The sequence below is a fragment of the Bombina bombina genome, chromosome 2 (genome assembly GCF_027579735.1).
Source record: "Bombina bombina isolate aBomBom1 chromosome 2, aBomBom1.pri, whole genome shotgun sequence".
Lineage (NCBI taxonomy): Eukaryota > Metazoa > Chordata > Amphibia > Anura > Bombinatoridae > Bombina > Bombina bombina.
In genome coordinates, this window is record NC_069500.1 from 105,112,773 (window position 1) to 105,127,181 (window position 14,409).

General features: G+C 42.9%; 1 protein-coding gene across 1 annotated transcript in view; it reads left to right on the plus strand.

The window, feature by feature from the left end:
- LMBRD2 (LMBR1 domain containing 2) overlaps positions 1–14,409 on the plus strand; it is a 71,332-nt gene that overhangs the window by 2,218 nt on the left and 54,705 nt on the right. Inside the window, exons 2-3 of the mRNA XM_053701207.1 lie at positions 7,954–8,180; positions 8,887–9,011. Of these exons, the coding sequence (XP_053557182.1) occupies positions 8,007–8,180; positions 8,887–9,011 (299 nt within the window). The 5' untranslated portion in view covers positions 7,954–8,006. The remainder of the gene's footprint in view (positions 1–7,953; positions 8,181–8,886; positions 9,012–14,409) is intronic.

A 14,409-nucleotide genomic window follows, 5' to 3' on the forward strand; every position in this document is an offset into this window, starting at 1 on the left:
GTTTGTAGGGAGCTTGCAGGGTTAATTTTAGCTTTAGTGTAGTGATAAGTTTTTTCTTTTTCTGTAGTGTAGCTTCCCCCCCACACACACACAGACAAACCCCCACCAACTCACTGATCGTTTTTGTTTTACTTCTATTCCCTTTTTTCAACATTTTTTCTTACAGCTTTTTCTGTAGTGTAGCAGTTCCCACCCGCTCCCCTCCCCGTGCACGCGCCCGCCCTCCCGTGCACGCCCACGATCCCGCCCCCCTCCACATGACCAGGGCGCCACCGATCTCCGGTGCAGAGAGGGCCATAGAGTGGCTCTCTCTGCATCGGATGGCTACCAAATGTTATTGCAGGATGCATCCATATCGAGGCATCACTGCAATAACCGGAAAGCAGCTGGAAGCGAGCAGGATCGATTCCAGCTGCTTTCCACACCGAGGACGCGTAGGGTACGTCCTCAGGCGTTAACTGCCTTTTTTTTTGAGGACGTACCCTGCACGTCCTCGGTCATTAAGGGGTTAAGGACCACAGCACTTTTCCATTCTCTATCCATTTGGGACCAATGCTATTTTTACTTTTTTGCAGTGTTTGTGTTTAGCTGTAATTTTCCTCTTACTCATTTACTGTACCCACACATATTATATACCGTTTTTCTCGCCATTAAATGGACTTTCTAAAGATACCATTATCTTCATGTGTTATCATTTATTATAATTTTTTTTTATAAAATATGATGGAAAAAATGGAAAAAACACACTTTTTCTAACTTTGACCCCCAAAATCTGTTACACATCTACAACCACCAAAAAACACCCATGCTAAATGGTTTCTAAATTTTGTCCTGAGTTTAAAAATATATACATGTCAAGGGATATTCAAGGATTCCGGACAGATATCAGCGTTCCAATGTAACTATCGCTAATGTTGGGAAAAAAGTGGTATATACTATATATACTTTTCGCTGTGGGACATCACTCTGAGGATGGATTAACCTTGGGACTGTCTTTACTTTGGGAACATTTGATAAAGGTGCCAGTACACCACCGAAACATCATGCAATCTCCCTCTGTATATTAATGGTATATTAAAAGTTAATTTTTATTTTTCCAAACTCCGGTGTGTTTTATATATATATTTATACTGATTGTCATTGGCTCATCCATGTGTTCGGTTAGAAACCAGTAGTGCACTGGTGTTCCTTCAACAAAGGATACCAAGAGAACAAGAGAATGAAACAAATTTGATAACGGAAGTAAACTACCTGAATCATGAAATCATTTTCTGGGATTTCATGTCCCTTTAACTCTGGTAATATATTTTACAACAGAAAGTTCAATTATTTGTTTTTACTTGGGAAGTCCAGATTTTGTATTGACTTTTCACATTAAAGGGACACTGAACACAATTTTTTTCTTTTGTGATTAAGATAGAGCATGACATTTTTAAGCAACTTTCTAATTTACTTCCACTATCAAATTTTCTTTATTCTCTTGGTATCTTTATTTGAAATGCAAAAATGTAAGTTTAGATGCCAGCCCATTTTTGGTGAACAACCTGGGTTGTCCTTGCTTATTGGTGGATACATTCATCCACCAATAAAAAAAAAGGTGATTTCCAGAGTACTGAACCAAAAAAAGCTTAGATGCCTTCTTTTTCAAATAAAAGATAGCAAGAGAATGAAGAAAAATTGATAATAGGAGTAAATTAGAAAGTTGCTTAAAATTGCATGCTCTATCTGAATCACAAAAGAAAAAAAATGGGTTCAGTGTCCCTTTTAAGGTAGTATAAATCAGCATTTCCCCAAATTCATTTATCATTAAGAACTTATCATTGAGCCTATACTTATGTACTACAAAACTTGTTATAGTGAAGATGCACCTGTGGACTGTCACTTTGATTGCTGGAGCATACCGGTGTGGGCTGAGCTCTGGTCCATGCCTGACCAGGTGCATTGTTCCCCACTAATTGTATGTTTCTGTATCTTTCTGGTTTCACCTGCATTGTGCTTATTTCTTCATCTGTAAGTGTATAGAATCACCACCCAACAGAGCCAGATGATAATGGTTTCTTTTTTGGGATCATTGTATGTTCCTGTCCTTTAGCAGATATTTTCTCCTTAGTGATTTCATGTAAATTATGTGGGTGGGATAAAGTTAAAGAAAATGTTTGGCTTTATTTAACCCATTAAGGACCACAGCACTTTTCCATTTTCTGACCGTTTGGGACCAAGGCTATTTTTAAATTTCTGCGATGTTTGTGTTTAGCTGTAATTTTCCTCTTACTCATTTACTGTACCCACAAATATTATTTACTGTTTTTCTCGCCAATAAATGGACTTTCTAAAGATACCATTATTTTCAATATATCTTATCATTTACTATAAAAACAATTATAAAATATGATGAAAAAATGGGGGAAAAAAACAACACAGTTTTTCTAACTTTGACCCAGAGGCGTAACTAGAAACCACAGGCCCCAGGTGCAAAAATCTAAGAAGGACCTCCCCCCCCCCAAAAAAAGTGAATTTGATATTTTATCTTTTTATTTTTTATTTTTTTTACATTTAACACAGAAAAAAAATGTGAATCAGATTACGTCTGCAAAAGGAGGTACCCTGTGCCCACAGTCTGTGAGATGGTCTGATCCCCTATTACTGTATATAGTGACACTGTTTCACCCATCAGTACTGTATATAGTGAGTCAGTGACACAGTCTGTAATCTGCCGGTGAGATGGCTGGCCTGACCCTACCCGCCCCAGTACTTTATAAAGTGACCACAGTAGTCTGTGACATAGTCCAGCCCCCCCGTACTGTATATAGTGGTACTGTATAGACTGACACTGTTTACACCCCCCCATGCTGTAGTAACAAGGTCTGTAATTTGCTGGTTTCACAAACACACACACATACATACATGCATAAATACACACACAGTCACAAACACACACACATACATACATGCATAAATACACACACAGTCACATACACACACACACACACACACACAAACACCAATGGGTAAAACAGAAACACTAATTCCTGTAGTCGGAGACACTAGTGAAGCATCATGTCACACTCACATGATATCAGTGCAGGCAGTGGCAGGTCAACGTTTTGCACCCCCTGTAGTTTCGCCCCTGCTTTGACCCCCAAAATCTGTTACACATCTCCAACCACCAAAAAACAACCATGCTAAATAGTTTCTAAATTTTGTCCTGAGTTTAGAAATACCCAATGTTTACATGTTCTTTGATTTTTTTGCAAGTTATAGGGCAATAAATACAAGTAGCACTTTGCTATTTCCAAACCACTTTTTTTTCTCCAAATTAGCGATAGTTACATTGGAACACTGATATCTGCCAGGAATCCTTGAATATCCCTTGACATGTATATATATATATATTTTCGAAGACAACACAAAGTATTGATCTAGGCCCATTTTGGTATATTTCATGGCACCATTTCACTGCCAAATGCGATAAAAAAAAAGAGAGAGGGGGGGGGGAGAGAGAGAGGGGGGGGAGAGAGAGAGGGGGGAGGGGGGGGGGAGAGAGAGAGGGGGGAGGGGGGGGGGGGAGGGGGGGGGGGGGAGAGAGAGGGGGGGAGGGGGGGGGGGAAGGAGAGAGAGGGGGGGAGGGGGGGGGGAGAGAGAGGGGGGGAGGGGGGGGGAAGGAGAGAGAGGGGGGGGGAGAGAGAGGGGGGGGGGAGAGAGAGGGGGGGGAGGGGGGGGGGGGGGAGAGAGAGGGGGGGGAGGGGGGGGGGGGAGAGAGAGGGGGGGGGAGGGGGGGGGAGAGAGAGGGGGGGGGGGAGAGAGAGGGGGGGGGGAGAGAGGGGGGGGGGGAGAGGGAGGGGGGGGAGAGAGGGGGGAGAGAGGGGGGGGGGGAGAGAGGGGGGGGGAGGGGGGGGGAGAGAGAGAGAGAGGGGGGAGAGAGAGAGCGAGGGGAGAGAGAGAGCGAGGGGAGAGAGGGGGGGGGAGAGAGAGGAGGGGGGGAGAGAGAGGCGGGGGGGGGGAGAGAGAGGAGGGGGGGAGAGAGAGAGGAGAGGGGAGAGAAGAGAGGGTGGGGAGGGAGAGGAGGGGGGGGGGGGAGGAGGGAGGGGGGGGGAGAGAGAGGAGGGGGGGGGGAGAGAGAGGAGGGGGGGGAGAGAGAGGAGGGGGGGGGAGAGAGAGGAGGGGGGGGGGAGAGAGAGGAGGGGGGGGGAGAGAGAGGAGGGGGGGGGGAGAGAGAGGAGGGGGGGGGGAGAGAGAGGAGGGGGGGGGAGAGAGAGGAGGGGGGGGGGAGAGAGAGGAGGGGGGGGGAGAGAGAGGAGGGGGGGGAGAGAGAGGAGGGGGGGGGAGAGAGAGGGGGGGGGGGGGAGAGAGGGGGGGGGGAGAGAGAGGGGGGGGGGGAGAGAGAGGGGGGGGGGGGGAGAGAGAGAGAGACAGAGAGAGGGGAGAGAGAGGAGGGGGGGGGGAGAGAGCGAGGGGAGAGAGAGAGAGACAGAGAGAGGGGAGAGGAGGGGGGGGGGGGAGAGGAGGGAGAAAGAGAGAGAGAGAGAGGGGAGAGGAGGGGGGGGGGGGAGAGGAGGGAGAGAGAGAGAGAGAGGGGAGAGGAGGGGGGGGGGAGAGGAGGGGGGGCGGGGGGGGAGAGGAGGGGGGGGGGAGAGCGAGGCGGGGGGGGGGGGGTGGGGGGGGGGGGGGGGGGAGAGGAGGGAGAAAGAGAGAGAGAGGGGAGAGAGAGAGAGGGGAGAGAGAGAGACAGAGATAGGCGAGAGAGAGAGAGGGGGGGAGAGAGAGGCGAGAGAGAGAGGGGGGGGAGAGAGAGAGAGGGGGAGAGAGAGAGGGGGGGAGAGAGAGAGAGAGGGGAGAGAGAGAGACAGAGAGAGGCGAGAGAGAGGGGAGAGAGAGAGACAGAGAGAGGCGAGAGAGAGGGGAGAGAGAGAGAGAGAGAGAGAGGGGGGGAGAGAGAGAGAGACAGAGAGAGGCGAGAGAGAGAGGGGGGGAGAGAGAGAGAGAGAGGGGTGAGATAGAGAGAGGGGAGAGAGAGAGGGGGAGAGAGAAAGAGAGAGAGGGGGAGATGGAGAGAGAGAGGGGGGGAGAGAAAGCAAAAGAGAGTGGGAGGGAGAGAAAGCCAGGGGTGGGACCACTGTAATGCAAAAAATGGCCCGTGTGAACGGGCTTTAGGACTAGTATATATATAATTTATAATTTCAATAAATCTTACCTTTACAATAGAGGGACCCAAGACCCCTATGCAATTTACATGGTGGTTCTTAAGAAAATGTGCAGATAGTCATATAATTACCTTAACCCACAGAGTTTCAAATTTCTATACAGCTCAAGTTGTCATATCTGTAGTTTATACAAACAGTAGTAGCTATTTAGAATGATAAACCAACATGCAACATGACATTTTTCAGGGAACCCTTATGACTTTTGCAATTTTTGACCATACTCACAACTTAATTCTTCACAGATTGCATCATAATATTCCCCATTCAGGGTATAACCGAAGATTTACACAGAATTCTGCAGACACTAAATATGTTACACAACCAGGATACAATGTTTACTCCCAAACTCTATTTGCGCTGTATTTCAGAGTCTGCTCACTACGATTTCCTTGTAGAATTACTATTCAGCATATACCAAGGATGTACCCAATACATGAGATTTCTTAATAGACGCTGTATTTGCTTATAAAAAAATAGAGATTCCAAATATGTGGGAGTGATCTGAAATCAATTGTTCCCAGCTGACTGGAGGGGATATCTCTTTAAGGGGAATCCCCGTATATATGTCCTAGTCCCTTAGCCAGGATTCAGCTTATATTCCAAAGCTCTTTTTGCCTTGTAGTTGAAGTGTTTAAATCTGCTAACTGCCACTTCTTTATAAAATTACTACTCAACATATACCAAGATGTACCCATTAAAGAAATCTCCAACTATAGCTATGTGCAGATATAGCGAACAAATATTCCATCTACCATACAGGTATAAGATTGGCCACATCAAATCCAACGAGATGACTCTTTTAGCCGGATTTACCCAGATATATCATAGCCAATCAAACAAAGTTCAGTTAATACTCTAAAGCAGCTCTGTTCCAAATTTTTTAGGTCAGCTCATAGCCAATCTCGTATGATGTTACTGGTCAGCATATACCAAGATGTACCCAAAACAGAGATTCCTAGCAAGTGCTATGTATGTAGATAGCAGACAGATACTGCAGATATCATGACGATTATGAATTATTTACAATTAACAATGGAGGTAACTCTTTTAGCAGGAGCCACATATGTATATATCATAATAAATAAGCCGATATCCGATATTTACACCAGCTACTCACTGCAGCTTTATTATGGGGTTAATACCCAAGATATACCAATATGTACCCAATACTGAGATTGAATAAAGTGTGCGGTGCTTAAATCCAGAGAGTGCATATTATTGGACTATATTGATGATTTGCTTATGCACCCTGGTCTGGAGTAATTGTTGGCGAGTGGGAGTGCGCGATCTTTGTGTATATGTATGTGTATATATATATATATATATATATATATATATATATATATACTCACAGAAAGCAAAATACTCCAGGTACGGTTAGGCAGTACTGAATTGCTCTCAGAAAATTATAATTCACCAAGGGGAGAGGGGGGGACTAGGCCTTAGGTATTGTATTCCTGAAACCAGGGGGACAGCGTGTTACCTCTGTAAGGGCCCTGGGTTGAGCTTTAGAGAAACAAATGGCCGATCAGGGGACACCCTTTAGTTGTAGTCATAAGGCTCACATTTAAAGCAGTCTTCTACTCTTGTTCCTTGAGCCCATCTTCTGCTTTGACTTATCCTCCCAGTATACAGAGACAAACCAGCTCTTACCATCCTCTGTCCCTCTAGGTATACAACGGTTTCTTCACCCCTCTCCTCTCCCCTACCTCTTTGCTCTGGCGTGCGCCACTACGCCTGGAAAGACCTACAGTCGACTTCCTCCAGTGAGCTACCATTAGCTCTGTGGCTCCAGCTCACGGATGCCTCCCTGTGCCACAAGGCAGTCGGTTAGGGAAACGCTGGTATCCGTGCAGTATCCTCCCTGCACATGCAAGCAGCAACACCTGCTACTTGCTCCACCCCAAATGGAAGTCAAATGTCTGCCTGTTTCTAAGCCACTACAGACAGCCTCTTATCACATGCTTTATTTGCTTTTCACAACAGGCGAATGCTAGTTCATGTGGGCCATAAATAGCATTGTGCTCACGCCCGTTTGTTCTGCATAACACAGCTAAAATGCTAGTTAATAGATAAAAAGTAATGTGATCAGAGGGCTGTCAAAAATGCTTAGCTATAAGGTAATCACAGAGGTTAAAAGTATATTATATTAATATAACCATGTTGATTATGCAAAACTGCGGAATGGGTAATAAAGGGATTATCTATCTTTTTAAGCAATAAAACATTTTGAGTTATCTGTCCCTTTAAGGAATAGTAAACACAAATTGGCTCAAAATCAGCAACTCAAACAGTTTACACTGATGCATATCAAGGAAGTCTAAGGTGAGGTAAACTGACGGGCTTTAGATAAACTATATTGGATAACAGCTGGCATTTAATCGTAGAGTAATAAATAACATAGAATCACCATGTTTCATTGTTATGTGCCTGCTATGAAACCTTTACACGTTGCAACAGGAACTAGATGTTTGTAACATCAATCTAACTCAACCTAATCTGTGCCCATATAAGTAGCCTTTTCCTGAATTAAAATAGTAGAACATAAGTCATAATATTTATAAACGTATAAGGTAAGCTTATACAGTACATAACATTTTTATAGGGCCCAAATTGTTCCGAGTAGTGATTACATAACAAAATCTCTTTAAGCAACATAGTTGCACAATTCCAAAATATGGAAACGTTCAACATTTAGTACAAGGAAATCTCATTTTTTTTATTTATTTTTTTAAATTTCTCTGTCTTTTAGTGCTGAATTTCTACATCTGTGGCCTTTGTGGAAGCTGAAGAAACTTTTCAACAATGAGTGGAGCAGCCCTCGGAATTGAGATTGTGTTTGTTTTTTTTCTATCTCTTTTCCTACTTCACCGATATGGAGACTTTAAGAAACAGCACAGACTTGTGATAGTAGCAACTCTGCTAGCCTGGTACCTCTGCTTCCTGATAGTCTTTATCATTCCTCTGGACGTTAGTACTGTAAGTGGGGCAAGCAGTTGTTTGTAAATGTTGTGAGGTTAAGGGGATTCTGGAAATGAAACAATTTTGCTTCATTCTCTTGGTATGAGAAGACTTGGTATTTTTTTTTATTGAATTGGGTTTTAATGCTCTATTGGGAGTCAGCTGATCACATATTTAAGCCAATGATAGGCCAATCTGCAGCTAGCTCCTAGTTCTTGAACTAGGTGTGCTTTTCAACAAAGGATACAAAGAGAACTAAGCAAATTAGATCAAAGAAGAAAATTGGACAATTGTTTAAAATTGTATGTTCTATCTGAATCATGAAAGAAGAATTTTGGGTTTCATGTCCCTTTAATAGCATTTTGTCTGCACCGAATTAATGGGATAAACACCATTTGATAGCTATAAAGCACAATGTAGAGATGTTATATATTTGCAACAATAAATTGCTATTTGTTTACATTCTATGAAATATATTTAAATCATATTCATATTTTGATTACATTGCAACATTTCAATGAAAGATAAAGAGAATTTTTTTAATATGAAATATATTTATAAATCTGGGCGGTTTAAAATGAATAATATAAATTATCATTTGACACTTGCTGATTTACTGTGGAATGCTGATATTCTATATGTTCTTCTTGTCTCAGATTCCTCTTGTTACAAGAACATTAGGTGTACTACATTAACTGCACTGTGTTTTTGAAATCTCTTTTAGACAATATACAATCGCTGTGTTGCTAGAAATGCGGTTACTCCTACAACAGTCAACGTGAGCCAGTTTGTGACAACAGCAGCAACAGTTACTAACGGCACCAGGCGTCTTCTATACAGTGAGCCGAGGTACATACTATGATTATCAACATGTAATTTTAAAGCCTTGACAAAAATGAATATAGGAGGAGCAGGGCCCCACCAAAGTGCTTATAATAATCGTTTCAGGATCACGTGATGCATTAGCAATAAAAGTCGGAAAATAACTAGTTGAAAATCATGTGATCAATGATTGTCTTTTAAAACCTGAGAAAATTCAAATGGGCTGATGAGTAGTAAAAGAACAATGTTAAATTGCACAGTGTGATGGAAAAAACGCTACATAGTGAATGGTTGCTTTTTTTTTACTTTACAGCTTCATAAATGCAAAAGGTGTATATTATACTTTTTATTGTTGAAGACAAAAGGAAAAAGAGGCGCCACATAGCGTAAACTTGTAAAATTCTAATATGTAAAAAAACATAGAAGAAAAGGACTTGCACTTTATGATGGCACCAAAAACAATGGTGCAATAAGCGCAGGCTGGTACCCTGTCTCCAGCTGACTGACCCTCCAGTGAGGCTTTTTTATACCTGAAGAAACAGCAGACTGAGAAACACGTTGTTAATAATAATATTATTATTATTCTTTATTTCTAAAGCGCTAACAGATTCCGCAGCGCTGCCCATGGGTACAAGGATAAAAGTACAGCCGAGAAACAATACAATAAACAACAACATTTTACATACAAATACAGGGGGAATTGAGGGCCCTATTCCCGTGGGAACTTACAATCTAGATGGGTAGGAGGATGGGAAACAGGAGGTGGGGACTGCAAAGGTGAGAATGATTAGTGAGGAGATAAATGAGGGCAACTGTTAGGTAAGTGAAGTTCATTTGTTAATGAGTCAGGTGATGAGCTTCCCTGAACAAAAAGGTCTTTAGGGAACGTTGCAAATTAATATTATTTATTATTATTTATTATTCATATTTACAGAGTTGATAGCCCCATTTGTCTTGGTGCAGTGGTGGTCTAACATGCATTTTGTTTGAATGGTTTAAGTATATATCTTGTGGAACCCCCTGCTTTATTATCAGCCGGACGTTTGCTGATGTGAAAAACATACTGAAAACAGCCTGTTGCAGTACACTTTATACAGGGAGCAGTTTACTGGAGTGCTAGTCAGCTAGAGACTAAGAGTACCGGCCTGCTCTTATTGCACCATTGTTTTTGGTGCCATTATAAAGTGTGAATCCAATACTTCTCTTAATTTCAATTTTTTTAACTTAACAAGATTACGTTATGCCCCTTTTTTTCTTGTGCCTTCTAGAATATCTATTATTGTAGATTGGAAGTGGAGCAGCCTGAGAGTGGAATCCTTTTCTTCTGTTAAGTGTGATCAGTCCACGGGTCATCATTACTTGTGGGATATTAACTGCTCCCCTACAGGAAGTGCAAGAGGATTCACCCAGCAGAGTTGCTATATAGCTCCTCCCCTCTACGTCACCCCCAGTCATTCTCTTGCACCCAACGACTAGATAGGATGTGTGAGAGGACTATGGTGATATATTTAGTTTTTATATCTTCAATCAAAAGTTTGTTATTTTATAATAGCACCGGAGTGTGTTATTCCTTCTCTGGTAGAATTTGAAGAAGAATCTACCTGAGTTTTTCTATGATTTTAGCCGGAGTAGTTAAGATCATATTGCTGTTTCTCGGCCATCTGAGGAGAGGTAAACTTCAGATCAGGGGACAGCAGGCAGATTAATCTGCAAAGAGGTATGTAGCAGTTTATTATTTTCTGACATGGAATTGATGAGAAAATCCTGCCATACCGTTATAATGTAAACTCAGCCTTGAATGCAGTAGATGTAGCTGATATCAGGCTGTCATGTATGTATATTTTACACTTCAGTTTTCTGGGAAATGGTACTTCTCTGGCTTTTAAACTGTATACATAGACTTAACCTATTTTGCAGGGACTTGCAATAGGTTTTAAATGACAATTAATTATTGAGGTAAAACGTTTTTTTGCTGGCATGTAAAAACGTTTTTTTCTCTGAGGTACTGGGTGAAAAAATGTTTTGGGCACTATTTTTCCACTTGGCAATAGTTTTGATTTAAATTAGAGCAGTTCACTGATCCCTCTCACTGTTATGTGTGTGGGGGAGGGGCGATTTTTGGCGCTTTTTCTAAGCATCAGAAAAACTCAGTCAGAGGTTCATTTTCTTCCTGCATGATCCGGTTCATCTCTACAGAGTTCAGGGATCTCCAAAGCCTTTTTTGAGGGAAGTAATCATTACAGCAGAGCTGTGCTGATTGTATTGACTGTGATATAAAAAACGTTTATTTGTGTATTTTTTTCTGCTGCCTGGGTTAGTTATCATTTGCTGAGGGGAACAATCCTTTGCTAAAACTGTATATTCTGACAAAGATTGATGCTATAACTTAATTATTTTATCTGTTATAATATTTTTCTGTGCTTCTTAAAGGCACAGTTCGTTTTCATATTATTTGTAAATTACTTTGAAAAGTATTTCCAAGTTGCTGTTTATTTGCTAGTGTGTTAAACATGTCTGATTCAGAGGAATATCTCTGTGCTATATGTGTTAATGCCAAAGTGGAGCCCAATAGAAATTTATGTACTAAATGTATTGTTGCTACTTTAAAAAACAGTCAATCTGTACAAATTGAACATATTTCACCAAACAACGAGGGGAGAGTTATGCCGACTAACTCGCCTCACGTGTCAGTACCTGCATCTCCCGCTCAGGAGGTGCGTGATATTGTAGCGCCGAGTGCATCTGGGCGGCCATTACAAATCACATTACAAGATATGGCTACTGTTATGACTGAAGTTTTGGCTAAACTACCAGAACTAAGAGGTAAACGTGATCACTCTGGGATGAGAACAGAGTGCGCTGATAATGCAAGGGCCATGTCTGATACTGCGTCACAGTTTGCAGAACGTGAAGACGGAGAGCTTCATTCTGTGGGTGACGGTTCTGATCCAAATAAACTGGACTCAGACATTTCAAATTTTAAATTTAAGCTTGAGAACCTCCGTGTGTTACTAGGGGAGGTATTAGCGGCTCTGAATGATTGTAACACAGTTGCAATCCCAGAAAAAATGTGTAGGTTGGATAAATATTTTGCTGGTACCGACGAGTACTGACGTTTTTCCTATACCTAAGAGACTTACTGACATTGTTACTAAGGAGTGGGATAGACCCGGTGTGCCTTTCTCACCCCCTCCTATATTCAGAAAAATGTTTCCAATAGACGCCGCCACACGGGACTTATGGCAAATGGTCCCTAAGGTGGAGGGAGCAGTTTCTACTTTAGCTAAGCGTACCACTATCCCAGTGGAGGATAGCTGTGCTTTTTCAGATCCAATGGATAAAAAATTAGAGGGTTACCTTAAGAAAATGTTTGTTCAACAAGGGTTTATATTGCAACCTCTTGCATGTATTGCGCCTGTCACGGCTGCAGCAGCATTTTGGTTTGAGTCTCTGGAAGAGACACTTCAATCATCCACACTAGATGACATCACACACAAACTTAAATTCCTTAAGTTAGCTAATTCATTTATTTCAGATGCCGTAGTACATTTAACTAAACTTGCGGCTAAAAATTCAGGATTCGCCATTCAGGCACGCAGAGCTCTGTGGCTGAAATCCTGGTCAGCTGATGTTACGTCTAAATCTAAATTGCTTAATATTCCTTTCAAAGGGCAGACCTTATTCGGGCCCGGCTTGAAAGAGATTATTGCTGACATTACAGGAGGTAAAGGTCATGCCCTGCCTCAGGACAAGGCCAAAGCCAAGGCTAGACAGTCCAATTTTCGTTCCTTTCGTAATTTCAAAGCAGGAGCAGCATCAACTTCCTCTGCACCAAAACAGGAAGGAGCTGTTGCTCGCTACAGACAAGGCTGGAAACCTAACCAGTCCTGGAACAGGGGCAAACAGGCCAGAAAACCTGCTGCTGCCCCTAAGACAGCATGAATTGAGGGCCCCCGATCCGGGACCGGATCTAGTGGGGGGCAGACTTTCCCTCTTCGCCCAGGCTTGGGCAAGAGATGTTCAGGATCCCTGGGCGTTAGAGATCATATCTCAGGGATACCTTCTGGACTTCAAATCCTCTCCCCCAAGAGGGAGATTTCATCTGTCAAGGTTGTCAACAAACCTAACAAAGAAGGAAGCGTTTCTACGCTGCGTACAAGATCTTTTATTAATGGGAGTGATCCATCCAGTTCCGCGGTTGGAACAAGGACAAGGGTTTTACTCAAATCTGTTTGTAGTTCCCAAAAAAGAGGGAACCTTCAGGCCAATCTTGGATTTAAAGATCCTAAACAAATTCCTAAGAGTTCCATCGTTCAAGATGGAAACTATTCGAACAATTTTGCCCATGATCCAAGAGGGTCAGTACATGACCACAGTGGATTTAAAGGATGCTTACCTTCACATACCGATTCACAAAAGTCATTACCGGTATCTAAGGTTTGCCTTTTTAGACAGGCATTACCAGTTTGTAGCTCTTCCATTCGGACTGGCTACGGCTCCAAGAATCTTCACAAAGGTTCTGGGCACTCTTCTGGCGGTACTAAGACCGCGAGGAATTTCAGTAGCTCCGTACTTAGACGACATACTGATACAAGCTTCAAGCTTTCAAACTGCCAAATCTCATACAGAGATAGTACTGGCATTTCTAAGGTCGCATGGATGGAAAGTGAACGAAGAGAAAAGTTCTCTCTTTCCACTCACAAGAGTTCCCTTCCTGGGGACTCTGATAGATTCTGTAGAAATGAAGATTTACCTGACAGAGGACAGGTTAACAAAACTTCAAAATGCATGCCGTGTCCTTCATTCCACTCTAAATCTGAATCAAGAGACCAGAAATTCTCTTCTATGGTGGCTTTATCGGCCACATCTGTCCAGGGGAATGCCATTCAGCAGGCCAGACTGGTCAATTGTAACAACAGACGCCAGCCTACTAGGTTGGGGCGCTGTCTGGAATTCTCTGAAGGCTCAGGGACTATGGAATCAGGAGGAGAGTCTTCTTCCAATAAACATTCTGGAATTGAGAGCAGTCCTCAATGCTCTTCTGGCTTGGCCCCAGTTAACAACTCGGGGGTTCATCAGGTTCCAGTCGGACAACATCACGACTGTAGCTTATATCAACCATCAGGGAGGGACAAGAAGCTCCCTAGCAATGATGGAAGGATCGAAGATAATTCGCTGGGCAGAGTCTCACTCTTGCCACCTGTCTGCAATCCACATCCCGGGAGTGGAGAACTGGGAGGCGGATTTCTTAAGTCGTCAGACTTTTCATCCGGGGGAGTGGGAACTTCATCCAGAGGTCTTTGCCCAAATACTTCGACGTTGGGGCAAACCAGAGATAGATCTCATGGCGTCTCGACAGAACGCCAAGCTTCCGCGCTACGGGTCCAGATCCAGGGATCCGGGAGCGGTCCTGATAGATGCCTTG